At 36.4% G+C, this 26,455-nt stretch overlaps 1 protein-coding gene across 1 annotated transcript in view; it reads left to right on the plus strand.

The window, feature by feature from the left end:
• Positions 1 to 4,483: 4,483 nt before the first annotated feature.
• The window catches only part of STXBP4 (syntaxin binding protein 4), a 67,718-nt gene continuing 45,746 nt past the window's right edge, over positions 4,484 to 26,455 (plus strand). The window contains exons 1-16 of the mRNA XM_010152246.1: positions 4,484 to 4,551; positions 7,921 to 7,994; positions 8,184 to 8,279; positions 9,416 to 9,485; positions 10,345 to 10,419; positions 12,614 to 12,699; positions 13,487 to 13,613; positions 14,155 to 14,287; positions 16,329 to 16,435; positions 16,849 to 17,032; positions 18,116 to 18,194; positions 21,015 to 21,097; positions 21,591 to 21,687; positions 22,309 to 22,421; positions 23,329 to 23,415; positions 24,977 to 25,042. Of these exons, the coding sequence (XP_010150548.1) occupies positions 4,484 to 4,551; positions 7,921 to 7,994; positions 8,184 to 8,279; positions 9,416 to 9,485; positions 10,345 to 10,419; positions 12,614 to 12,699; positions 13,487 to 13,613; positions 14,155 to 14,287; positions 16,329 to 16,435; positions 16,849 to 17,032; positions 18,116 to 18,194; positions 21,015 to 21,097; positions 21,591 to 21,687; positions 22,309 to 22,421; positions 23,329 to 23,415; positions 24,977 to 25,042 (1,545 nt within the window). The remainder of the gene's footprint in view (positions 4,552 to 7,920; positions 7,995 to 8,183; positions 8,280 to 9,415; positions 9,486 to 10,344; positions 10,420 to 12,613; positions 12,700 to 13,486; positions 13,614 to 14,154; positions 14,288 to 16,328; positions 16,436 to 16,848; positions 17,033 to 18,115; positions 18,195 to 21,014; positions 21,098 to 21,590; positions 21,688 to 22,308; positions 22,422 to 23,328; positions 23,416 to 24,976; positions 25,043 to 26,455) is intronic.

Below are 26,455 nucleotides of genomic sequence, written 5' to 3' on the forward strand. Positions count from 1 at the left end.
GTGCATTTTTCTTGACTTACATCTTACCTACTTCACTTGGGAATTCTGTAGGCACTGAATACTAGACAGCAGGTAAAAAATGTGAGAAAACAAGACACACAAAATGCCTCATCATGCTCAAAACAACATTCACTCCCCAAGTAACCTTCACTGGAAAAAAAAATTGTCTTTAGTAGTTACATCACTTTATCCTGGAATTGTAAGCTCAGTTACTTCAATTTTTTTTATATTACTTTAATCACAGGGGACTCAGGTTCACCGTAATTACCACATAAATTAAGAGGAAATTAGGATGTCAGCTGTTTTGGTACAACACAGCAGAGTCTGAGTAGTTGACTGCTTACTGTTCTCCTTTTCATCAATGAAGTGTATCTGTTTTAGCATGAAAGTTCTCTTTTCCCCCACCTGGTTTCGGTTAGTCAGTAATAAAACAATTGTTGCCAGTGTCTGAAAATAAACATAAAAATGTCTGTTTCAAAAAGTGTTTTCTCCTTTTTTGCAGCAGTTGTTATCCTGGTCACGAGCTAGTGCTTCTCGTGTCAGAATTCGTCATTTTCAACTTTTATTAAAATAGTGCACATAAGAGGATGTCCAGTACAGAGCCCCTAACAAATCCGGATAAAAAGTAAGTACTTTTTTCCCCCACATGCAGGAATACAACAATTAGTGGCTTGTAATGCAAATTCTTGCCATTTCATTACTAGGATCTTGAGCTGAAGAGTCTTGAAGAAAAATAACTTTGATACTGAAACAGTCTGAAGCAACTTCTAAGAAAAGCTAATACCAACAGCAGTGAATTTACATATAAGGGGAAGAAATAGCTCTTAAGCTTTTCATTAAGTTAATCAGCACATGGTTTGGACTGGTTCTGTAGAGATAAAACCCCACATAGAAATTCCTTAATGCTTCTGCAACTATGAAAATGTATTTGTAAGGTATAGAGCAAATTACTGCCTTGTACATAACAGGGTAGCTGCAGTACCATAGGGCTGTACAGCATTTATGTATGATAATGCATTGTTTTTCCGGAATACTACACCTGCGTGCCTTTAATGTTTTGTATGTAGTGCTCTGGAACTGTCTTTTTTTACCAATACCATGGGATATATAATCATAATTATATTCCTTCTATAAACTGTAGTGTTATCCACGTAAAAGTTGGGTCAGATTCTAAATGGCACGCTTGGATTCAGTCATGATTGAAAAAATCATAACTCCTGACCCTTCCCAGACTGCTGAGTAACCATGCCAACGCTGTCATCAAAAGGGTAGTTAAAACCAGGCACAGACAGCTCTCACTGGATTGTCATGTTTGCTGTGCTTGGGCAATAGGACCCAGCGAATAGTATTCAGAACTGTCACCAAATAATTCAGCATAGAGTTTTGAATTACGCCACTTCATAAATAACTTCATTTCTAAAAAAAAATAAATCCACAAAGCATTTAAAAAACACTAGCTTGCTTTTTTACGGGGATCTGGGGAAGCAAAGACTGTTTGTCCGATGGAAATACAGGGTGTGGGACACGAAGATTCATGTTTAAAACAGGTAGGGCTTGCTAGATTCACGGGGAAGGTATGTTATATAGTTACCTGATGGCCGTATTCCGAAGGCAGTTGTTCACAGCAGAGATGGACATGAAAGGTGCACGTAGCTGCGCTTCAGCTGCATGATGATGGAACACTATCGTTTTCTATACTTATGCCTTTAATTTTTTTTCCTGATAGGCGGTATCAGTGCACAATGCTTCAAGAATGCGCTTGGTTAGACGTTAATTGAGGTTTACCTGAACGTTAAATAGTACTTTTCTTCTGTACACAAGGGGCTAGCCTCAAACTACCCATGCTTCTCCACAATTACAGTGTCGCTCAAGCTTTTTATTCATGTTTAACAATTGCCATATAATGACATGTTTTCTTTTAATCTTTATGATCTAATCAGCAAAATATATTTTGAGTAATTAGTGGGTTTGGAGATCAGAAGTGCCTGTTCGTGCTGTATGATACAGCATTCTCTTGGCTGTGGTCCTTAGTGTTACTATTCATTTTACCGTTTAGGGTCAGTGAACCTGAAAGGCTGCAGTTGCACGGTTGTCTTGCATAGGATTTTTGTAAAAGACCTTTGTTTTATTTATAACAAAAAGATCTTGTGAATCTTGCTTACGAAGATTCTGCAAACCTTTTATTATCTGCTAAATTATCCTGTAATCCCTCTCAGTTCCTAAAGTATTACAAAACTTCCTTTGGGAAAGATGAGTCATAATTAATAATGTTGCCAGAATAGAATAATTTACCAGCTGCTTAGAAAAAGAATATTAGTTTGTTTGCTGCATAAAATAACAAATGAGATCCCTTGAAAAAATAGTCTTACTTATTGATACTAGGTTTTATGGGGTTTTAAGTTGTTATACTATTTCTAGATCTTTCTGGAAAGGCAGAGAACTTGCACAAGAAGCAATAATACCATTTTTCTTTGAGAGTCATTTGGAAACATTAAAAGCAGCATCACAGCAGAATTTTGAGGGAAGGAGGGATAGAAACCTTGAGGATGAGCTCAGGAAGCTGAACAATGCATAGTTTTCTTTGAAGAAGGGATGGAGGAGCAATTGTTTGAACAAGTGATGTTTCACTGATAATAACTAATGAAAAGAGGTGGGAGCAATAAGAAGCTTAATGCTACTTTGTATCTGCTTAAATTGTTGGGAAACTTGTTATGCCTGGTTTAATAAAAATTGGCTTTAGGTTTTAAGTACTGGAGAGGCATAGCCTTGAGTCATACTTTTAACTAGGGGGGGAGGGTGTGTGTTTCTGTTGCAGAAAACATGACACTGGGTACAAGCCATATTGGTCCGAGTGATTTGTTCTGACAGATGTTCCTGATCCCAGTACCACAAGCTGAATTCCACTGGTGTTAACAGTGACGATTTTGTTGGAGAAAGACTATTGGTATTTTATCTTCTGTAACCTTGCCTAGAGCAAATCTAATTGATACAATGCTTAAAGCATCGGTGGCTTTTCTTTTACCGGCTGTAATGCCAGTAACCCCTGCAGAGTTACAAACTGATTGAGGGAAGCATGCAAAGGGCCAAATTTGCATTTGGCAATCCAAGTAAGCTCTTCGCATTTTGGGAACTGGAAGGCTGCTTTATGGTCCCACTTCTATCACTGATCTGCTCCTTAATCTTTGGTGGGTCCATTTACCCTTCTGCCCCTCCTGTGTGTAGGCCGCAGGCTCTGCAGGCCCTAGGGCCTGGCCTCTGTACATCGGAACACTAATAGCATGTTGCTGTAAGCAAACAGATCCTTTCCCCAAGACGATTACCTGCTAATGAAACTACAGTCACTACAACTTTAAAAAAAAAAAAAGGGTGCATGAGATAAGCATATGTCTCCTGGCATGGCCAGGCTGTCCTGCTGTGCAGCTCTAGGCACCGACAGATGCTGGCTCATCACAGCCTTGCTCCCTGCTAGAGAGGATTCACCACCTACTTAAACAAAGCCCTCTGTGAACACGGAATATTTAGTTTTCATTTTAAACTGTAGTTTCTTTAAGGTCTTTTGGAAAGAGGGGCAGCAATAGGAGCGCATCTTCTGATGCAAGCCTGGAAGAAAATAGTAGTTAAACAAACTGATGTCAGAAACTCCAAAGATCTGAAAATATGTGTATCTGCAAGACCAAGTCTCATATCAGAAGAGAGTCTTACCTCTGGGAACAGTGATATCTTAATTTACTTTTTTCCAACTAGATTATTCTCAGTGTAATGATATAAATTCACCATTTTTATTTGCTTTCACAAAAAAACATGTACTAGCTTCCATTTCTAGAGAAAATACACAACCCAAATTCTGTGTTAACTTGTGACTGTTGTTTATTGAAAGACTACCGTTAAAGCAGGACACAAGTCAATGCCATGACTGAGAATGCAAAGTAACAGCATAATGGCATTTGTTTCATTAATGCTTTCAATCTGTCTGCTTTTTTGGCTTTCCCTTTTGTGTGTGGATGTCACTAATCCAGTCTGCTAGGAAGATTGCTTTAGAAGGGTCATGAGTTATTGCTTTTGACCTTGTTTGGTGGGAACATGTAAACAAATTACCAGAAGAACATGAGAAATTAAGTTTATTCTAATTATTTCATTTGTCTTTGGCTGCTGGATATAGATTGCATCATCACAGTTGTAGTTAATGCAAGTAGATTTTGGCTCCTTTGTATTCATCAGCCTTTAAAGTTGCTATAAATTGCCATTTCAGACAGAGAAAAAGTAAACATTACCTCGGTAGGTGAATTAGTCCATGTGACGCAGAGGGTTTCAGAGGAGATTAAGTAGGCAGGGACATTCGTCTCCAGCTCTGTCTGTTAGGGTTGCTTTTTTTTTTTTTAGTTAGTAACAGGAATTGTCCTGCACGTAACCTTTATCCAGCTGAACTGGAAACTCCCAGTGTATTTTGGTAGCTTTGTCAGTGTCTTCGCTGCTGTGTGGAAGAATGTCCTTACTCTCACCGGGAGACGAAGATGAACCGGAGCGTTTTGATGGTCTTTCTCTCTTATACTGGTATGCTTAAGCACTAGGTTCTGATGGCATTTTTCTAGTCTGTAATTGGGGAAAAGTATAGTAAAGATAATTTAAAAGCTGTAGACATTTTCAGCTTCTTTTCATAAGCAGACAGTTTATTAATTAGAGTTTTAAGTGTCAAGTATATATGTTTTGTGAGAGAAAGGTATTATTCTTCCGTTGATAAATCTAGGTAAATATTTTTTTGTATGCACATAAATGATTAATAATTTCTCAGGAATACAGATCAGAATAATATCTGGAACTTCACGTTGTGATAAGTCTCTAGAAGTTCTAAAATATAAAGCTGTTAAACTTCCTAGTGTTTGTTGCTAAAAAGTAATAGAAAAAAGAACAAGAGATTTAATTTTAATTGCCTGTACTAGAATATCTACACAAAATTATATGCACTTAGTCTATTCACATTCCAGGACTTCAGTTGGAGTGTTGAGTTTAGTATTTTGTAGTGTAACAAAGTTGTTTTCTACCTTTTGTAGAGTCTTGCTTATTTGTTTCATCTGTTGCCTCATATCTTTTCTTCTCTGTGTGCTAAAAGCTGGCTTACAGGTGGTTTTGCATGGCTTCTTAAGGAAGGAGCAGGAACATCTGATTATTTAATTTGCATCTTTTTCTACAAAGAAATTAATTTTTGTTACTACTGCCTGTTTCCTTATTTATACTGTTGAGCACATTTCTATTGGTTGGGGGGGAATATTGTTTGGGGGGGAATTATTCTAATATTTCATGACTATTAAATAATGATAAGATGAAATAAATGTTGGATGGGTGCTAAATCCAAGTATTTTTATAGTGAAACTGTTAAAGCCCTGCTTATTTTATTAGAACTGTGACAAGTAGCTTGACTTGAGGATCCAGCTCTAAGTTTTTTGGAGAAAAACTAACACCAAAAGTCAGCAAGATGTGATAAGCTAAACAAATCCGGGGCGTTTGAAGATCCTTGTCTTCACTTTTATTATAAAGTAATTTTTAACTGCATGTATTGGAAGGATTTAGTCTTTGAGCATAAACACAACTGAATACCTTGTAAGGGGTCTGTTCAAAGTGTCAGTTCTTCCTAATTGCAGGTGGCAACATCATGACAGTTTCTCAGAGGTTTCTTACTCCTCTCCATTGTGAATTATTAGTTTGTACAGGCTCTGTATCCTCTCTGTTACAATCCATTTTATGTGAGCTAGGCTCTCACTTTTGAAAGTGTTGCCTATTACTTCTAGAAACGTGGATCCTTTCCTCTTAAATGTTCTGTGCCTAGATTTGATCATATTTCATGATCATCTTATATGTTAGGTAGTGTGTAAACAGTTTCTAGGATTTCTACAATTTCTGCTGAACTACGAACTTAAAGTCTGAGATGTGATCTTTTAAGACTTCATGAAAGTAAACTTCTGTTTGAGGTTGAAATAACATTTGTTCTTGCTTTTTTCTTTTAATAAACAATTCTGTGTGAAAACTGCTGAGAGCATGGCAGGGCAAGAAACAGTAGTAGTGTCAAAAGGCAAGGCATAAAGAATAGCGTAATTGCCTACTTATTTTAAAGATCAGTGTACCTTCTTTCAGTTTTCAAAGATGGATACAAATCAGGACAAACCTGTAAAGAACATGACTAATATGTTGTCTTTCAGCTTCAAAACAATGTGAGTTCGTGGGGTAATTGAGGTGACAGTAGTAGTAATGCAAAATACTCTGTTGATGTAGCATCGAAGTAGTTTATCAAAGAAGTTTTATTAGAGAAATAGCAGACTTAAAGATTGATTCTTCCTTTCAGACTGTGATTAAATAAAAGCAGTTTGGTTCACTTTTAGCCTTACACGTGCCTTTTCCGCTGTCATGTGGTAGCAAGGTCTTGGGCAGTCGTGTCAGTGGCCAAATATACTAACGAGGTTTCATCATTTCTTTTCAGCCTATGAAACAAATACTTCAAGAAATACTACAGTGAAAATTATACAGTGTTTGAAGCGTTTGCTTCCTGCTAGTTTCTAAAGATGAATTATTAGGTCTCTTCTTGTGGCCAGCCTTTCTAAAGCAAAGGCTAGTTTTGCAAAAAAATTTGAGGTTGTGGAACAAATTGCTTTTCGGAGCAAGTGCTTATCCTTTGATAAAAAACTCATACAGAACCAAAAGAGTTCTTTAGAATCTGGATCTCTTGCCTGGTGCTGGAATGTAGGAGCATTTTGACCTTCTGGATTTCTCTCTTCCCTCTGGCACAGCAGCTTTCAATGACATGTACTCTGGCTTTTGCTAGGGAAATACCCAGTTTCAGGCAATGATGTTCAGGCTGTGTGCTGGATTTGATTGCGTGGGAGGATTTGGGTCACTGTGTCCTCCACTTTGATCTTCTTTTCCCCCTGCTGATGAATTCTAGTTGTTCCATTTCACTTCAACATCATGCTCTAGAAAATCCAGCTCACAATCTAATATAAAACAATATGTAGCTCAAAGTAGGAAAACCTGAGTGGTGCTTGTGCTTTTTTTCTAGAAGGGATCTGGTGAATCTTCTCAAAAATTGGTACAATGGGAGGACAAAGGAGACGTGATGCAACTTGGCTTTTTAGAATAATAATTAATCTAAATGAGAATATAAAAAATGGTAAAAAGTAATCTGGATTTTTAGGAGTTTGTAACACACTGCGTTTTCAGAGCTGTGTGCTGGTCATGTTTCTAATGGAAACGGAAATGTAGGTTCAAAGCTCTTAATTTTACGTTTATTCTTCCTTGATTCTTTAGCATTATCAACTGCCTCCAAAATATTCATCTGCCTTTAGACAATTTCAAGTGCCATCCTGGTATTTTGTCTTGGGGCGGGAGTGTACACAGGGGAGCAGGCAATAGGGGTTGGATAGGAACCTTTTTTTAGTGAAGAAATGAGAGACTATAGGGAAAAGATTATGTTCACAAAATTATGTGTTAGATATCTTAGAAAATCTTCCTGTCTTAGCTGTGGCTTTGTTTTAATGCTTGTTACCTGGTCTAAGACGTTGTGGTGTGTGTTTCTTACCTAAATGCTAAACCAGACCAGGTTGTGGGATTTTGTTTCTATTTAATCATAATCCTTTCATTACAAACAAGGTGGGCTTCACAATTCAGCCTGAAATGCTTTGGGGGAAAAGGAAGTAAACTACATATACTTTATTTTACCTTGTCATCTTATATTTGTTATGAGGAGATTGATTTTTTCACTGGGGAGAAGGGGTGGTACAGAAGTATGAAACACTATGAAGCTGTCAATGGAAAAAGCTGGTTTTGGTTTGTATTATAGTTAAAACCATGGTCACTATAATTTCTTCTACATTAACATAGCTCTACATATGTTTCTGTAATTAGGGATTTAATGACTCTTATTTTATTCCTTAGGACTATTATGGGCCCTCATGGAATCAATCGAGCTGTTCATCGCATTTCTTTTTCTGATTGTCAAAATGGATTAGGTAATTAGATGGCACATTCTGTTGATTCAGAGTAAAGCAAATCTAAAAGCACCTGGTGAGCTTTTCCAGTTCACACTGACATCAGTAGAAGTTTAATTTATCTGGCTTTTATGGATTTGACTGCAAATCCATTTAGCATAGTAGGTGGAATAACTGGTTACTTGCTTGTTTCTTTTCTTTGTTCTGCAGGAGTTAAAATTATTGGAGGTTATCGGGCACAAACAGCAGAAGATTATGGAATTTTCATAAAGAGAATTCTACCTGGAGGGGTTGCTGCTGTAGATAGTAAGTAATTATAATTTTTTTTTGTTACAAACACGCTGCATATTAAAAGCTGTCAAAAGAATCATAGAATCACAGAATGGTTTAGGTTGGAAGAGACCTTAAAGCCCACCCAGTCCCACCCCCTGCCATGGGCAGGGATACCTTCCACTAGACCAGGTTGCTCCAAGCCTCATCCAGCCTGGCCTTGGACACTTCCAGGGATGGGGCATCCACAGCTTCTCTGGGCAACCTGTCCCAGTGAAGAACAGGTCATCTTTAGAAGTCGTTGTCTTTATCTTGCTTTGTGGATAAGGATATTTGAAATAGCATGGTTTAGCCAGGATTCATGATCTTGTGGCTTACTTTAAAATAGAGAAATGAAACATGGGCCCTTCATGTGAAAAGATTTTAATACTCTCAGTTCTTGAACATGAGCTCAAACCTAGACAGGGCTGGTGTGCAAGCAATTGGCAATCTTTCAGCACCGCTGCCTAAGTGTTGAGATGCTGTACCTCTTTTCATTCATAAGGGATGAGAGTGGTGTTTCCTTCCTAGAACTAGTATTTTTAATGAGTTCTGATAATTTATTCTTTTCAATGGTGGTTAAGATGTTCAGTGTGGAGAGAAGAAGTTACACCACGTAGAGCTTACAGTAATAAAGTTACAAAATACACTTCTGTTCTAGGTCTGTATATGGGTGTTTTTTGAGATTCCATCTGGTCTTGTGCAGAATGATCATTTAAAACATTATAAATCTACTTCAGAAGTTATAGTTCCTAAACTTGAGCTTTGCAGTAGATTAAAAATAGAATTACTTCTAAAAAAAAAAAATTAAACATCTTTATTAATGTGTAGAACATTAATATATCTGTATGTGGTAACTTACAGGTATGTTAAGGGCAAAATTCAGCTGAGAGTTAATCCCACATCTCTGAAATATAAATTCTAGTCCCACAAATATTTGTGCTACGTATAAATAATACAGACACTTATGAGTCTTATCATAATAAGAAGAACCTAATATGCTAAAAGTCCTAAGGTTATTTATTGCAGTACATCACATAAGATGCAAAGAAAGAGCCCTGTTTTATTACCGTGATATAATACATTCACCATTTTCTTGTTGATTCATGCATTATTGTTGGTTTCATTACAAGGCCGTTTGCTTACTGGTGACCTAATTTTGGATGTCAATGGAGAAAACTTAATCGGAGTAACCAATGAAAGGTATGTTTGTGCTCATTCCTAAATGTTTATTAGAGCTTGGAATATTATATGTGGATTTTTTGGACGTTATCAACCACAGCTGAAAGGAGCACAACTCCACTGCAGTCCTTGGAGTTGAACTGACAGTTAATTTATCCTATAAATCTAATTCAGAAAAACTGTCATGGAAAAGTAACAGGGATTTATATGCTTTTATAATGACAGAATAAGCTAGTTTCTTAATGATGCAGATTATAGAATGTATGTGAAAGTATCATTAAAGCACATAAATCTGTTTTATGACTTTCTATTGGTGCAATACGAGTGAATATAAACGATGCAGCTAACAAGTGTCACTGTAATGGGACAAGGAAGGAGAGATTGTTTAGAAAAATCTGTGTAATATGTTGGATGGTTTCTGTGGCTGGATCACAAAAGATCAATGCAGCTTAGTGTTGGAGAAGATGTAGATTTAAAATTCAAAGAACAGTTACAGTACACATTGCTGAGGGAAATCTGAGCAATGAAGCAGACCTGAGCAGTAGGTTTTCTCTGGTGTAGGGTGTTAATCCTGAAGGATGTCCAGGAAAGGCAGTAGGATGGATCAAGGAGAGATGGGGACAAAAGGGAGGGGAAAGAGAGAGCAATCCTGGTTTATTCCTGTCACCAGGCATAGACCCACCACACTCTGTCTTCCGCTCAGTTCTCCAGTGCTTCATTTGGGTTTTGCTGCTGGCAAGCTTTTTGCTCTGTATCTGACAGTCAAAATGATTAACTACAATATGGATTTGTCCATTTTTCTGTTCTTTTAACATTACTCACCGTGTACTTCTTGACAGCACCCTGGTATATTTATTTGGTTGTTTTTCCCCCCTTCTAGGGCCGTTGACATCTTGCGAACAGCGTCAGCATCTAATCACATGTCTCTGCTAGTTGCTAGAGACGAAGAAGCTAAGTAAGAGAAAAAAGAAACCGTGCTTTAACCTCAAAACCAATGAACAGCCAATGCTATAGCTGAGGTGGGGTGGGTGGGCTGGCATTTATTTTCCTTTCAGATTAGTTTTAATCACAGAACTGCACCACGTCACATTTTTCTGTGTAGAGTTTGATAGCAGTTCGTTCTGAGGCCATTTGCACCAATTAAAATAGCAAGCTCAGGCCAATTTCAGTTTAATGCAGAGAATTGAAATGTTATGTTACCAGCTAATACCATTAAAAATTATTTGCTGTGGTAATTTTTGTAATACTTCTCACATTTTTAAGTACTAAATAATGAGGAATCTGTTAGACCTGCAGTACCACAAAACTGTATGATTTAACCTGGCTTTGCCTTCTGAAAAGAAAGCAGATTTAGTTATTGTTTCCCCTCAGAAGTTTGCTTTCCAATCTTTAATGAGCTTTGAATTAGTTTCTATAAGTAGGTTAAACTGTTCACTGAAACAGGTGGTCCAAAACACGTTCATTATAAGGATACTTATTTTAAATGCTGCTTTACCCTTGCTGTTTAAAGCTAAGCATGTTGTAAACCAGCATTGGCAGAGACTCAGCCGAAATGCTGGGATTCAGGTCTGTATCCCCTTTTGACTTAAATCTCTAGAGGAACGGCTGTTGTGTAACTCTCTTTGATAATCATTGCAAGAGTATCTGCTGTTATTTGTCTCTCCTCGGATGTTCCACTTACAGAGTAATCTCTCCGTAAAGGAATTTTCTCTAATTTCCTTTAGCCTTTTGTCTGATTTAAGCTTCCTCTTTCTACTCCTTTATTTTTTTGTATTTGACAGACATTTAAATCACTCTGTAGCCTCTGATCCCTCCTTTTTTCAGACTGCCCAGATATATGTGAGGTCCACTCTTAATCTGCTTTTATCTAAAGCACACTGACCTAGTTCCTCTAAACTCCTTGAATAATTAAAACCCACCAGTCCTTTTACTGTTCTGGTGCTGTGCCCAATGGCCTGTGCAGAATTTGCCACTACATCCAGTCCCTCACTCAGACGTCTGTGAATTAATTTCCTGTGACTGTACATTCCTGTGCTAAAGTGTAGTGATTTACACTCAACTGTGTTTTCCCTGGGTATGGCACTAGGTCAATAAATTTTGTTGGGTTTTTTTTTGAGTAATGATGCATCCAGCATTTTTCAATAACCATCTGCAGCCACTGGAATTACTTGGGACTTATGCTCCCTGCAATCAATTAATTTGTCCTCTCTCTCTAATTCTATAAAATTAAGTTGCTGATGTTTCTGGTTTACACCATTCTACATAATTTTTATTTTTTTAATCAGTCATCACTGAGGTAATCATAGCTGAGATTATATATTTTTTTTAAATTAGGCTGCATTCAGTATTAGTTTAATCAAGGGCTTTTGCTTTAACATGTGTAATACAGGATGTTCACCTTTGCTGCTTTTTTGCTAGTTTGTTACGATATGATTGGTTTCTTCAAAGAACTTCTGCTTTTATTTTTTTAATTATTGTTTTTTTATCAGTGTGCCTGACCAAGAATTGCCCTTTATGTCTTCTCTTGGGGCTTTTTAAAAGAGATTTAATAGTGCAAAAGATAAGCAAAGCTCAAGCACATTCAATATTTAATATATAGTGATACCTACTTCAGATGAAACAGACTGCAGATTTCTGAGAAAGCTAAATAGAAGTTAAGAATTTGCATCTGTTTTACTCATTCTTGAATAATTAATTAATATTTCTTCTATCCTCTTTTTTGAGGTGCCACAGCTTGCTTTGCCAGTCTCTTCTGGGTTCTTGTTCAGTATAGTTGAACTCAAAGCATTCTTTAAAAATATGTTATAGGTAAATTATCTGATTCCTACTAACAAATAACTTCTGGATCCGAGTAACACCACTGTCTTATTAACTGTTGTTAATTTGAATTACAAGTTTTGAAGTGCAGGGTAAGGAGAGGTAACAATCAAGCTTTTCTGCTGACAGTCTGTTGCCATCCTTATCCTTCTGTATTACATCATCTATTTCTTGCCTCTTCCGAACGTTTGACAGGGCTTCCCTCTTTCAGTTGAGGTTGAGCTTCCATCTCTGAGGCAGGGAAATGGTTCAGTAGAAACAGTAGCAGGTTTGAAAGGATGGATTTAAACTAATGCCAAATCCTGATGGAATGGATCTTTCTATTGCAACAGGAAAGAATTTCTTGACCTGATGGATAAGTATGGCTCTCACAGTGACACCAGCTCTGCAAGAAGTTCTCCGACACAACTGTTACCTGGTGAGAGGTTGCTCCCTAGCCTGACACAATCCCATAGGACAATAGTCATACTTCAGTGGATTAGGGCTGGCACTCGAAACTCATTTCATCTGCAGGGAGGGGATGTTGGAGGCAGTAACTGAATGTCAGGCAAAACACATATTTACTTAGATTTTAACAGTTTGTAGCGTTAACCTATTAACCACGTACCTTGACTGGTTTGTATCTCAGTTTCCCCAACTCTTAAAATAAATATATTACTGCCTAATTGCTGCAATTTTCATTAATGAATAATGTGAGAAGTGTTTAGTGTTTGTAGGTGAAATGTACCATAAGATTTCAAAGTACTTATAAAAATATGAATTAAAATACCATAAACTCTAATTCTCATGGAATTGTTGCCTGGTTAGGATGCCTTTATATAGTGGGTGATTATTCTTTAGGAAAGTCAGTTGAGATATTTTTTTACCCAGTTTGAAAAAAAAATCATCACTTGCTATGTTTTAAAGAATTATTCCTGGAATCCTGGGTGCCTCACAGTTCTTAGCCATGGTTGTTTTATTGCTTGTAGTTTGTCTGTTTTCTAACATGAAAATAGTCCCACTGACTGAACTTACATGAGTTGAGACTTTGTGCTTTAGACTTAATCCTTCTTTTGGTTGTTCTATTACTTGTAGTTTGCCTACAAGTTTGCCTACTGTTTTCTAACGTGAAAATAGTCCCACTGAACTTCCTTACATGAGTTGAGACTTTGTGCTTTTTCCCAAGTGTTTTTTATTTCTCTTTTTCATTGTTTCTTTTCTTTAAGCAAAATCTACAGACAGCACTTCTTCTGGGTCATCCTCAAGGTCACAGAGTCCTCAGCTGCATCCAAAGGATAATATCATGACCATCAGCAGAAATAATTCTGTCCCAGAATCCCCAAAGCTTCCAAAGTAATTTCCAAAACTGACTTTAATTCTTGTGTGAGCTGTAGAAAACGCCATGTTTGGCTGCTCAGGAAAATTTTGAGTTGAGGACTGAAGAAGTATTCAACTTTTTTTTTAATCCCTGTAATTTATAATACCACTGATACTGCAAACTTTCTGTTTTAATAAGTTATTTTTTTCATTTATTTATTGTTTACCTGGAAGAATTGATTAATCAGGTTGACTTTTGATCTTAGGGTCTCCTAATGAATTAATGCTTCTGGTTTATGTGTATCGAGTACTCCCCTAAGCCTCGGGTATAGGGAGGGACTTTTAGTCTTGTAAAATAATCTGTCAGTTCTTTCTGTAATTGCCAGAAGTAACAACTGATGTTGCTGATTTTGTAGTAAGCAGGCAGTGTAATGTTTGAACACTGGGATTAGATGCCCATTATTTGTATTTGTTGCTGTAATATGTGTTTGTGAAATCAGTAAGATAAAACAGTATCACTTCATTCTTTATTATCTAGTTCTGTGAAGTAATTATACTTTTTTCTTTATCTTTGTAGGGACAGTGCATTTCAGATTATCTCTGTCTGTAAAGGAGCAAGCCTAGGTTTGAATATTGTAGGAGGAATCAACAGAAATGAAGGGCCTTTGGTATATATTCAAGAAGTTATCCCTGGTGGTGACTGTCATAAGGTAAAGACCCTTTTTCCCCTCCCTCCCCCTTCAGTCACCTGTATTTTTGCCTTCATTTAGTACCCATTCATTATTTTAAATATAGATATTTTAAATACAGATTTTGGTTGTGTTTCTCTGTGCTTTCTCTTTAAACAGAATTAGCTCATGGTAATGAAAATTATTCATGAGTTCATTTGAGGTAAATAGGCATCTTGTTCCACAATTTACATACGAGAAAGTAAGCAACTTCTTTAAGAGGTTGCGTGATGTGAGGTATATCAGCACAGATGGGACAGAACTGCAGACTGCATCTCTCTTATTTTTTCTTGGACATTCAAAAAGTATTTTTCCCTTGGACTTAGTTTAGATGGATCCTTGCAGTTGGAAAGCATTCTGTAGGCAAATTAGAGTAGAAATATTCTGGTAGTGCAGAGTAATAAAATGTATGAATCAGTACTGATTACTGTTTTTATTTATGACAAATGGGTATGTAAATCAGGAGGGTTTGTCGGGTTTTAAAAATAAATAAATAACAGAACTGTCTGGTTCAAGTACACCAAAGTGTTTATCCAAGTGTCTCCTTTTGCATCCTGAGTTATTATGGTTATTTTGGTATGTAGATAAGAAGTTTTGCCTCTTGCCAAGAAAGAAGGTACAAGTTAATTTCATGAGCAATGAGTTTTGCCCCAAAACAGTCTACAACTGTTTGTGACTGCATTTTTGTATATTGAGGTTAATCCTAAAATTCCAAGATGGAAGGAAATGCCAGGTTTCTCCAGGACTTCCTTTAGTTGATAAATGTTGATTGTTCTTCTTTGTCTTTTCCTATTTTATTGTGGCTTCTAAAACAACTTTTCTCACTGTAAACATATAATTTAAAGTCTGTCACACATGACCGATAGACTGAGACTGACATTAATTTACAGTAAGTTCTGATATTAGCAATTCTGGAAGTAATTGCCCCATCTTGGTTGTCCTTTTTCAAAAAGTAGCAAGTGTATTTTAAATCTCCGCCACATGAGGGCAGCACTGAAATGGATAACTTTTAATAGGCTGGATGACAGCAAATAACGATCTACAACTTCTATCTTTAATCAAAACGAAAACCAAGTAACTGAGTGACAAATAAAATAGTAGTTAAGTGCTATCATAGCTCGAAATAATACAGTTAAAATTATGGTATGTGGGTATTAAATATTGAAATTATACTGGTCTTGAAAAGGTATTTTACTTATTTTCTATGTATCTTCTTCTGTACACAGTTTGTTTCACATGGTCAGACTGATTTTGTGATTAATTTCCTAAGAGCTGAAGAACACAGATATGTTATGTGTAATTTAATGTGTATTGCATTAGACAAATGTCATAATTAACTCTGTGAATTAGTTGAATTGCATGAATTTTCAGTTAAATTGTTGAGGCCTCTTTTAAGATATGTGTAAAACAAGCTTTATCTTAGCAAGGAATCTAGCCTAGCATGTTCAGAGTCTTGTCTTACAGTCTCTGAGGCAGAAATAGGGTATGGTCCTGTGTTGGTGGAAAGTTTGCAATGAATTCAACAGAAGCACAAAGTTGACAATATTATTTCTACCGTGGTATTGACTGGTGAATTCCTAATAAGACAATCTTATTTTCTCCCTAAGATTAATATGGCTAGTAAGTGCCTGAAGAGTCCCATGTATAGGCAAGAACATTTGGTTTTGAAATACAAATTAATCCAGCTCACAGATTAATTAATTAGTAAAATAACCTCCTGTAGTCAGATGGGTTGGTACTCCTTTCTGGAAAAATTACTGTCTGGGGTTTGTTTGATTGTTGGGTTTTTTTTTTTAACAGAAATAGATATCTGGGTCCAAATTTCTTCTTGCACAACATCTGAGATCCATTCTGTCTGATGAAACTTTTATAGTGGCTGCTGTCATGGTGATTAAATCATCATTTGATCTGCTGTTTATTTCTACAAGATTGGCAGGCAAAATGTATAGCCATTCTTGATATTTCTAGTCTTAACAGCAATTAATGTGAAATTTGTGGGTTTGGGGTTTTTTATTTGTTTTAGGATGGACGATTGAAGCCTGGAGATCAACTTGTATCCATAAACAAAGAGTCAATGATTGGTGTCTCCTACGAAGAGGCAAAAAGTATAATGAACAGAACAAAGATGAGGTATCTGCTACTGTCAAACAGCTAACCCTCCAAAATGGCTTATTATATGATGTTCATGATCAGATCAGTATGAAATGTCTTGTTACATGTTCTTCGGGGAAATGCAAAGAATAGTCATTATTTTTAGATATTCAGCTGCAATATTATTTCATAGATGAAGACTCAAATGCACCTTTTAGACCTGTAAAATTATGATACTTTTGTTCCTTTCAAAAGAAAAAAAAAAAAAAACCCACACACAAAACCCAAAATCACAATATTTACTTTTTTAAAATGATGAGGAATAGAACATCCTTTCAGAAAAATAGATAAAATCACACACAGTGTTTGGGGAAATAGAGTTTCTGCAAGAGTAATGTATAATCTTATGAACAGTATAGTATACAATGTATTGAAACTTCTTTTAATTTCAGGTTTGAAAGTTTTTGGGAGATAGCTTTTATTAGACAAAAAAACACTCCCAGTTATTCAGAGAATCTGCAGCGTCCTTCCAGTCTCTTAACGTCTTCCGTAGCATATGGAGAGCAACAGGCTGCAGTACTTAGTTCTCTTGCATCTCCTAATGGGAAGCTCGTTTCAACGCTCACTCCGAATGCTGTGAGTAGATTTATTGCTCCTCTTAGTATAAAGCGACCAAATGGTTGTTTTTTCCTGATTTTATTGGAATTTCAGTATAGGTTTATTTTAATTCAGTTTCCATTCTAGTAAGAAAATGACTGGACCTTTTTCCTGCACAATATTAATTCTTTGGAATATCAAGACTCTTCCAGAAAACATGTTCTGTAACAATAGAATAAACCACACTGATGAGAGGAATAAGAGTATTAGTTGACTTGTGGTAAGGAAACAAATCAAAATAAACATTAACAATGCTCTTAGATGCAAAGTTCTCCTTACTGTTTCTCTTGGGAGTGGCAATTCAGAGTTAGATATATATAGTTATGTCTTTCAGAGTTAAAGTACTCTGATTACTACTGCGCTGCATATGTGTGAATACAGTACAATCTCACAAGTTACACTTCCTCCATGACGATGAGGTTTTTGCTTAAAAATCAGAGTCCTAGAAGAATGTGTGTTTTTTCTTTTGGCTAAGCCACAGTTGTTGTTTTAAGTCATACAGCTCACCACTAGTGTGAAGAAATAATGTTGGCTACAAGGAAGAAGATTAAAAAACTACTCTATTCTTTCAATTTTAAAAAAAAAATCACATTTTAAAAGTAAATAAAGTTTTGTCTTTGAACAAGGAAGATTAAAATGTTCCATGTCAAACACAAAGTCAAAACAGTGATTCTCAATTTTTCTTACATTCGTACTTAAAGTTCTTCCCCGATACAAACATTGATACAGATTGCTTAGAGAGACTGCGCTATCTTAATCTGAGAAGACACTGAAAACCCAACTGAGCTTTTGATAAGACCTTGGTCTATGTTTATGTGAATGGCATTACTTCTCACCACCGCCACCCCTTCCATGCCTTTCATTTCCTCCTGGGGTTGCTTTGATCTCTCCAGCCTAATTTCTCCCCCTGGTCTTCCTTCCTCTCCCTCTCTTTTACATTCATGCATAGTTTGGCTAGTGATCTGCTAGTGTAATGGCTAGTGATCTGCTAGTGTAATGGCTAGTCTGGCTTCTGATCTGCTTTAGAAATGGTATTTCATGACTCTTGGTTTTCTTTCATAGATGGAATCTGGAGTCAAGATGGGAGAGCAGTCTCCAGTTACTTCTCTAGACAGCAGTCCTGCTGATGTGTCTGCCACTGGTAAATGTTGATTGAATTCTTTGCCACCTTTTTTTTCTTCAGTAACTGTCATACAGAAAGTAGTACATAGTGAGACTCGATAGTCTTTAAAAAAAGGAATATTGCACTATTTTTGTAGTACTAAATAAAGGACTAAGGTCAATGGATTGTTTAGTGTCTTCTGTCAAATATAAATTACATTGTCTTTAACAAACAGCTGAAACCAAACAAAAATGAGTGATCACAACATTTGCTATACAGCAGTAATGATAATAGACTCGGTAGAAACCAAATAATGAAGACACATATAGATCAAGATCAGGTTGCCATAGAAACTGTGCTTTCTTGATTTGATGAAATTCTGTAGATGTATACTGCTTGTGCTTTTTTTTTTTTTTCCAAATTCAGGGCAGCATATTCAAAGGATAGAAAGAGCATGCAGATCTCTCTACAATTGTTCAGTTAATAACCAATAGAATATCTATATGCCTATTTATATTTGAGAGTCATGACATTCAAACACAAGACAATAGTCACTTTGATCATAGCTCCATAGATTTTTGAAAACAACGCTGTGGAAAAACAGAGGTTGTAGAATTTGGTCAGAACCAAATCTGAACTGAACAATTGCAATTCCTTTGGGAAATAAATATGTCTTGTATTTACTAACAGTGAAGATGCAGTAGTCTCTCATAATCATGAGAGTCTCACTTGGCATAGTAATATAACTGATTCTGTTCTGTTTTTCTGTATGAAGACCCAAACTTTACTCTTTTTCTTCAGGCAGTAGTAAGCAAGCGTAACTTGTGCTTGTCCACTTCATGTCTAATATACTGAGAAGGGGAAGGACAAACATACAAGATCTGTTTCATTCTAGATGTCCTTCCACTGATTTTATCTACATTGTACGTGCATTTATTATGACCTATGTTAGATATCCTAATCTTTAATGAAAACTTCCGTATCGCAGATCAGAGCAGTTGGCTTCCTCCTGGAAGGCTGACTGAATGTGAACTTTTGAATCTGCAAGGTTGTAGTATTGACTACACCTGGAGTTTAATGATCACACATTTTTTTCATATTGATGATGAAAAACACCACACCTAAATCAGAGGAACAAGACTAAAGGGTATTTTTAATGTATTCAGGGTATAAAACTCTTGTTTAATATAATGCAGTACACAGGAGCATCATTGTTGCTTAAAGAATCCAAGAAGGCCCCAGTTTCCTAACACGTCTGAATAATAAAAGTAGTAGAGTGGAAAGCAGAAATGCTTGCAGCTCCCATTTGTACTGCTTCTCATCATTTTTCATTTTAGTCTTATTTAATAGCACATCCTTAATTGAAGCTGCCACTTCTCATGCTGCCCCTTTTCAAAGATCACCTTTGAAGCATAACCTTGAAAAATTAGTTCTTAGAATTTTTTTAATGCTGCAAGAAAAATCAGCATAATTTGGAGAAATTCTTCCACAAACTCATACACAAAGCTTTTTCATTCTCAGCTGAAAGGAAGCGTGCCAATTCAGCTGAGGTTCTAGCCCACTGTCTTCAGAATTTAATATAGCATGTGAGAGGTGTTAGTGTCAGAGATTTTCAAGATGTTTTGGTTTATGCTTTTGACATATAAAGAAAATGTAAATGACTTAGAGCTTGGAAACAGAGAAGCTGTGAAACTTAAAAAAAAAATTATTCCACGCGACTCCTTCTGTTCCTTTAGAGAGAATCTCAAACTGCAAGATCCTTCAGTTTTCAAATGCTGGTTTTGGTTTCAGTGCCTCTCTAGTCCTTTAATGAAACAATGAATTAGAGTTTAATATCTAAACTATATTTATAAATAATGAACGCAAGTAAGTATTTCATTTTCTTCTGGAAAAAAGTCAGTTAATTTCTTCTACTTACGTAGATCTAAAATCCAAAGAAATTGGTAGGTAACTACTCTTTTTGCCTACAGTCTGTGATCGAAGGCTTCCAAAGGTTGCTGCTTCATGTGTTGTGTCCACAGGCGTATCTGAAACATGACAAAGCTGTGACAGCATTTCTCGAGTTCCATTAGAACGTAGTACTCGCACAAATTAAAACAGCAATTATTCTGAAATCTTGCTTATGGACTGCTTAGTTACTGCGGGCTTCTTTTCCTTCCCTCAGCTTAATCAGTTGTGCGTGGTGGAAGTAAAACAGATGCACCATAAGTTGTTGTTATTATTACCAGCTAAATTATGGAAACTTGTACCTCTGACTATAAGGACTTGAGAGGGAAGGGATGATGGATGCTGGCTAGGGGATGGTAGTTCTTGGAAAAGATGTTCCTCCCCAAGAAAAATACCGAGGAGCCTGCTGGAATTCAGTTTAAGCTACCTCCACACACCCCTTAGTTGGCAACAGGTCGTTCCCTCTCTTTACACAGTGTTTTTCTAGATCATTAGATATGCTTTTGGGAACTGTTGGTTATGCTGAGGGTGTGTCTGGAAGGTCTTTCTCGGAATTCACAAGTGTGTTTCCCCTTCTGTTTCCAGAGTAACTGTGTATCTCTGAGAGAAGAGAAAATACCACAAGTATAAGCCATATGCTTGATGCATCGCTCAAAGTTATTCCTGTTTCTTTCTGCTAATTTGCTACTCGTCACTTTTTGATTTAAAAAGAAAGTTTAGTGATTGATTCCCATATTTTTTGTTTATTACACTCATGTCCTTTAAAAAAAAAAGTCAATCTAAATATTAACATTTACTTGTGGCAAGAGAGTATTTAGCTGGCATCCATTTGATAAGCAGAGCTTCAGAGCAAGTTCTCAAAGCAATAGTTACAACTGTATCATTGTTTTTTTTTTTTTTTTTCCTTCTTAGTTATTGCCCCTAGCCAGAGTGATGATTATGAGCTGCAAGGACGGAACTCTACTCTTCGTCTCAAAGCAGAAAAGCTGGAGAGGGTAAATCTTTGGAATTTTCCTTTCTCCCCCTTCAAGATGCATGTAAAACACCTGGAGAATATTGAGAATATTTCTGGGTTGACAAACCTTAAGATATAAAGTATCCACCAAATTTTCTATTTGGATAGTTTTTTCAGATTGCAGGCCGATATTTCATTTTATATTTTGGGCAAATTACTGGTTTTGTTAATCTAATTACTGATTAACTCTTCTGGGAATCTGAACATCCCTCAGGATTTTTAAGGCAGTTATTAAGGACAAAGGGTTTTGCTTATTACACTCATCTCTATTCAAGGTTAAATAATATCTGAACATCTCTCAATTAGAAGGAAAAGTCACAGAGTGTCTCTGGAATGAAAGTGTTGCCAGTGAGAGTGTACTGTGATACAAAGGCTCTTTGAAGTACTCTTTAATTACTCCCCCATGTCCCTGCAGTCATTATCCCTAGTCCTTTCTTTTTTTTTTTGCCCCAAAATAAGTTTTCTCCTTCCAGGCATTGAATTATCTTGGGATTCAGCCCACAGATGAACAGCAGCAAGCCCTAAGGCAGCAAATTCAGAAAGATTCTAAAGGAACAGTGTCATTTGGAGGTAATAATTTGTTAATTACCATGGAAAATAATGAAATGTAGGACTACAGAAATAATGGATAACAACCATCACTCTATCTTCTGTCAGTATTGGGTTGCTGCTGCAAATACAATGATACTTTCTGGCAAGAGCTTTATTCTACTGTATAAAAATAAGCTTGGAATCCTGAAACGAAGTGGAAAGCAAATCACAAATGTATCTAATTAAGTGCAGCCTTGAGAAAGTTTTTGATTTCATGCTCACAAATACCTGTATTTTTGCCTTGACAATAAGGTACTGTATTTGTTCCAAAAATTACTTGGGAAAGTTTTGATGGTTAAAGAGACTTCACACCACCTGTTGTCTTTTTTTTTTCCCCTTCACAACTTGATTCAGGGGTATTTTATCCCAAGACCTGTTTTGAACAGTTTTGCTCTTATTCTTACCAGCTTTACCAAATGTTTCTGCTCAGAGAGATGCGTCTGATTTTCATGTTTTCCTTTAGAAAGTTTATGGAAGGTAGATGGTGCATATATGAAGGGGTAGCCATACAGTGTGATATTAGTAGTTGTGTTTTACCTAGTTAGACTGCTACTAATCCGAGATTGTCGACTACAGCAAAAAATCTAAAATGTTTTTTAGATTTCATTGAAGTTTCAAGGAATCTGCTCTCTATGCAATTGAATGCAACAGATGATGGCCAAAAATCGGTAACATTTGGGGTCAGTGAAATTGCCAGCTTACTGGATTCACAGGTAAAATATGTGTCTGTACAGAGTTTTACTGTTGGGCAGAGATTATCTGAGATCTTATTGTATGTGAGCTTACCTTATGGCAGTCTTCCAGTACCTGAAGGGGCTACAAGGAAGCTGGGGGGGGCTTTTTACAAGGACCTGTAGTGACAGGACAAGGGGGAACGGGTTTAAATTGAAAGTGGGGAGGTTTAGATTGGATATCGGGAAGAAATTCTTCCCGGAGAGGGTGGTGATGCACTGGGACAGGTTGCCTAGAGAAGCTGTGGATGCCCCATCCCTGGAAGTGTCCAAGGCCAGGCTGGATGAGGCTTGGAGCAACCTGGTCTAGTGGAAGGTGTCCCTGCCCATGGCAGGGGGGGGGACTGGGGGAGCTTTAAGGTCCCTTCCAACCCAAACCATTCTGTGATAACCTAGTTTCTGTGAAGCTTTTTAAAGCAAACTACTGTGTGTAAAGCAATTTATGTAATCATGTTGTGATTTGTTTTAAGTATTGAAATCAGTGATTTATTGAGGTTTCTTAATGGAGTACATACTGCTACCACTGCTGCAGTGAAAGTGTCTGTATTCTAAAGGTGACTGTAAGAAAGAGCATTTGCAGCATAGGAATAGTAAAATAGAATTACATATTGTTTAGAATATTGAAGAAAACAGGCTATTAGTGTTATATTCTTGGTACTTTAAAAATATTTTATTAATCCTTTCTAACAGGAAAAATAATTGTTCTTTTGAAAGATAATTTTTGGTCAGAATTTTCTTAAACATTTTAATGATTTTCAGAGCTTTTACATTGCTTGAAATTTAAGATTATCCTCTCATTTTATTAACAAAACCTTTTAAGATAAGATGTTAAAGATTATGGAGGATGCAATTAGCAATACATTCTAACCTTTTGTATTTCAATATGCAGTTTGTAACCTGTGATTCTTTGGAGGATGACATGGAAAGACTTAAGAAAGAAAGAAATGAAGCTTTAAAGGAAATTAGTAAATTAAAGGTAATACTTAATGTTTATTTGCTTTAAATTATTCAAGAGTGATGTATTTTTGAGTGTATACTGTGTTTTGAGTGTTACTGGTTTTCTTTTGAATTTTATGTGAAATTTTTGATGAATAAATAAAAAGGCAGGGCGAACCGTCCTAATTATGTTTGAAGATTGTATGCTTACAATATGTTTCTGGAGACAGTGAATTTTATTTGTTATACTGAATACTAATGCATTTTTTAATCTGGTTCACAGAGAGATGAGACTAAGCAGACATTTCACAGAAGTGAATCTGCAGAAGTGACTGATTTGCATAGCAATTTTATTTAGAAATGTGTGATCCTAGTAACTGCAGTGTCTGAGCATATGCTAATACTTTTGAAAGAAGTCAGAACTGGGGGATAAATTAATTCATTTTCAAGATTAATACATATTTTCACAGATATTACAAAATACACAAGACCTAAAGCGACAAGTATATTTATTGTTTCTTAATACCCTGGGTTACAACCACAGTCCTATGCTCCTGAATTTCTTTTTGGACAACATATAAAAGATAAAAATTCTGGTTCTGTTGTTAGCGTACCTAACTCTTGTTCTTGGACAGGACGGGAATATTGATCCCAGAATACAGGCAATTCTACAAATTATCTCCTGGTCCAAAAAAATGCTTTCTTGCTATAGATTACAAAACCTTTGGGTTGACATGCCCAACGATCTGTTCTTCATTCTGTGCAGAAAGATTCTTCTTCTGAAAACTTTGTACTGAAACAACAGAACATGATTTACATTGAAGCAGTGAATACATACCATGAGTCCCTAAGTTGCTGATGTCAAAAACTGGCAATGCTTATCTGTAATTGCTCATTTCCTATATTGTTAGCAACCTACAGTCAAATACTTGATACTGAGTGAGAAATACCCTTGGTCTGACTCCGTATGAGAATCTTTATGCTTTTATAGCACTTAGGTTTTTTTTCTGACTTAAATTCATTAGGACTTTTAACCTGCTGAAAGCAGTGTGCGTCCAGGCTTCTGGTATAACTGAGAGAAGGAATGGTCAAACATACAGTGTGGAAAATAACTTGACATGAATAGTAGATTGTACAGCAATCTGTTAAAGCCACAAAAATGCCTTTATTCTACTTGTTTGCTAGGTGGCTAGGAAACAAGCATCTTAAAATGTGTATTTCTTTATTACATGACGGAAGTGTCCAGTAAATAATCCTCAGATGCTAAAGAAAGTTAAACAGTATCAATGAACTCCCTGAAAAACTAGCTTTTAGTTAATTAATTTTAATTAAAATTTAGTTTTGTGACAGGTTTTATAAAAGCTGTCGGCTATTTATTATTTCCACCAGAACTTTTTTAATAAGCGTGTTTCTGATTACACAACATTATTAACAGACGTGTGTTGTGGCTTAGAAACATGGCAGTTGTACAGAGGGCAGGAAGTGCATTGACAGCAGTTAAGTATTGCTACCTGCAGTTTTGAAAGAGCTAACTAGGATTTAGGAATAAAGACTCTCTCTGACCTAATTATTAACTATTTCTTCCTTTATTTTTTAAACAGGAAAAATTGTCTGAATCTGTGAATTTACAGAAACAGTTAACGGAGGAGCTACAAATAGTCAAGCAAGTATGTTTGCTTCTTAAAAATAAAATTATTCTCTCTTTTGTACTGTTTTTTTGTGGAAGGGAGAAGGGAGCACTTCTTTCTCTCTTGATGCTCGCGTAGACTATGCTTTCACACTGATTTCATCACAAAGCTGGATCAGCGAAGTTGGATAGTAACACAGTAGTGCTTTTCTGGACTTAAGTGTTATAGAAGAGTTTGCTGTTCTTAGACAACAGACTCACTGACAAATCTACCTGATATTTACCAGGAAAAACAAGGTAGGGTTTTGTGAGGAATGTCTTGTTTCTATCTCTGTATCTCTCTAATTACTATAAGAGAAGAAATCAGAGTTTCTTATGAAATTTAGTCTTCTTGTGTCTCTTAAAGGATATTTCCAACTACATGTAAGTCTCATGTCATTTTCAGCCTGGATTCAAACGCAAGTAACTTGCACTTTCCTGATTGTGAGCATCATCCTGTCAGCTCTTTTCATCTGAAGAGCTGGCTGCCTTCTCTTAAGTTTGCCTTGTGGGTTACTCCTGGCTCTCTGTTCCATCAGACGTCACATGTAAAAATGCAATATACAGTTTAAAAATCTTTCTGTGTACTCTTACATTAAGATCAGTTTTACCTTTTTGCTTGTATCTGTAGATTTGTTCAGTATCTTCATTATCACCTTTTATTCCTTGAATGTAGAAAACTGCTTGAAAGCTTTTTTCACCAGTATTGTCATGTGGCCATTTTTACACTGTGTGGGATATCAGCTGGATTCTTTTTTGGATAAAATCTAACAGGAAGCATGTTCCAGTAATGCACCCCATGTTTTTTGGTCATTTGCTAATGGGTGTTCAGTCTGTTGCTCTAGGCCAGAGCAGATGTTCAGCCTGTCAGTCTAGACTAAAGCCAGTACAAAGTACAAACCCCAAAATGCAGACGGTATGGGCATCAGGTCCTCAGCATCGCCTGTTTTGGTTCACATACTTGCTTTTACTGGGAAGGCAGAATTGGGCAAAGATGGTTTAAGACCGTCTGGTTTAGGTGACACCAATGTCCATTTTCTACCACATGAGGGCCTCGTACTTTTATTTTTCTGCCCAGTACTGCTGTGTGATGGTGAAGGTCAGCATGGCAATATAAACCTCCCGGAGAAAAATACTGATTTTCTAGTAAGCGATTTAGGAAACTGCTGTGGAAAAGGCCCCATATAGCGAAAGGAAATAGAAATAATAAATTATATGTAATTACAGCACTGTGTGACCTATTTTAGGAGATAGAAGCAGGCTTTTAATGAAAATTTAGTTCTGTTTATACTTGATGCATTTTCCAAGTAGTTTATATATATTTCTGTAGTTCAGACCTAATGTTGACGCTGAGATTTGTGGTGATGCGAGGTTTAAAAAAAAAAATAGGCTACTTACAGTACAAGTTGCCATT

The sequence above is a fragment of the Eurypyga helias genome, unplaced genomic scaffold (assembly GCF_000690775.1).
Source record: "Eurypyga helias isolate BGI_N326 unplaced genomic scaffold, ASM69077v1 scaffold12505, whole genome shotgun sequence".
Lineage (NCBI taxonomy): Eukaryota > Metazoa > Chordata > Aves > Eurypygiformes > Eurypygidae > Eurypyga > Eurypyga helias.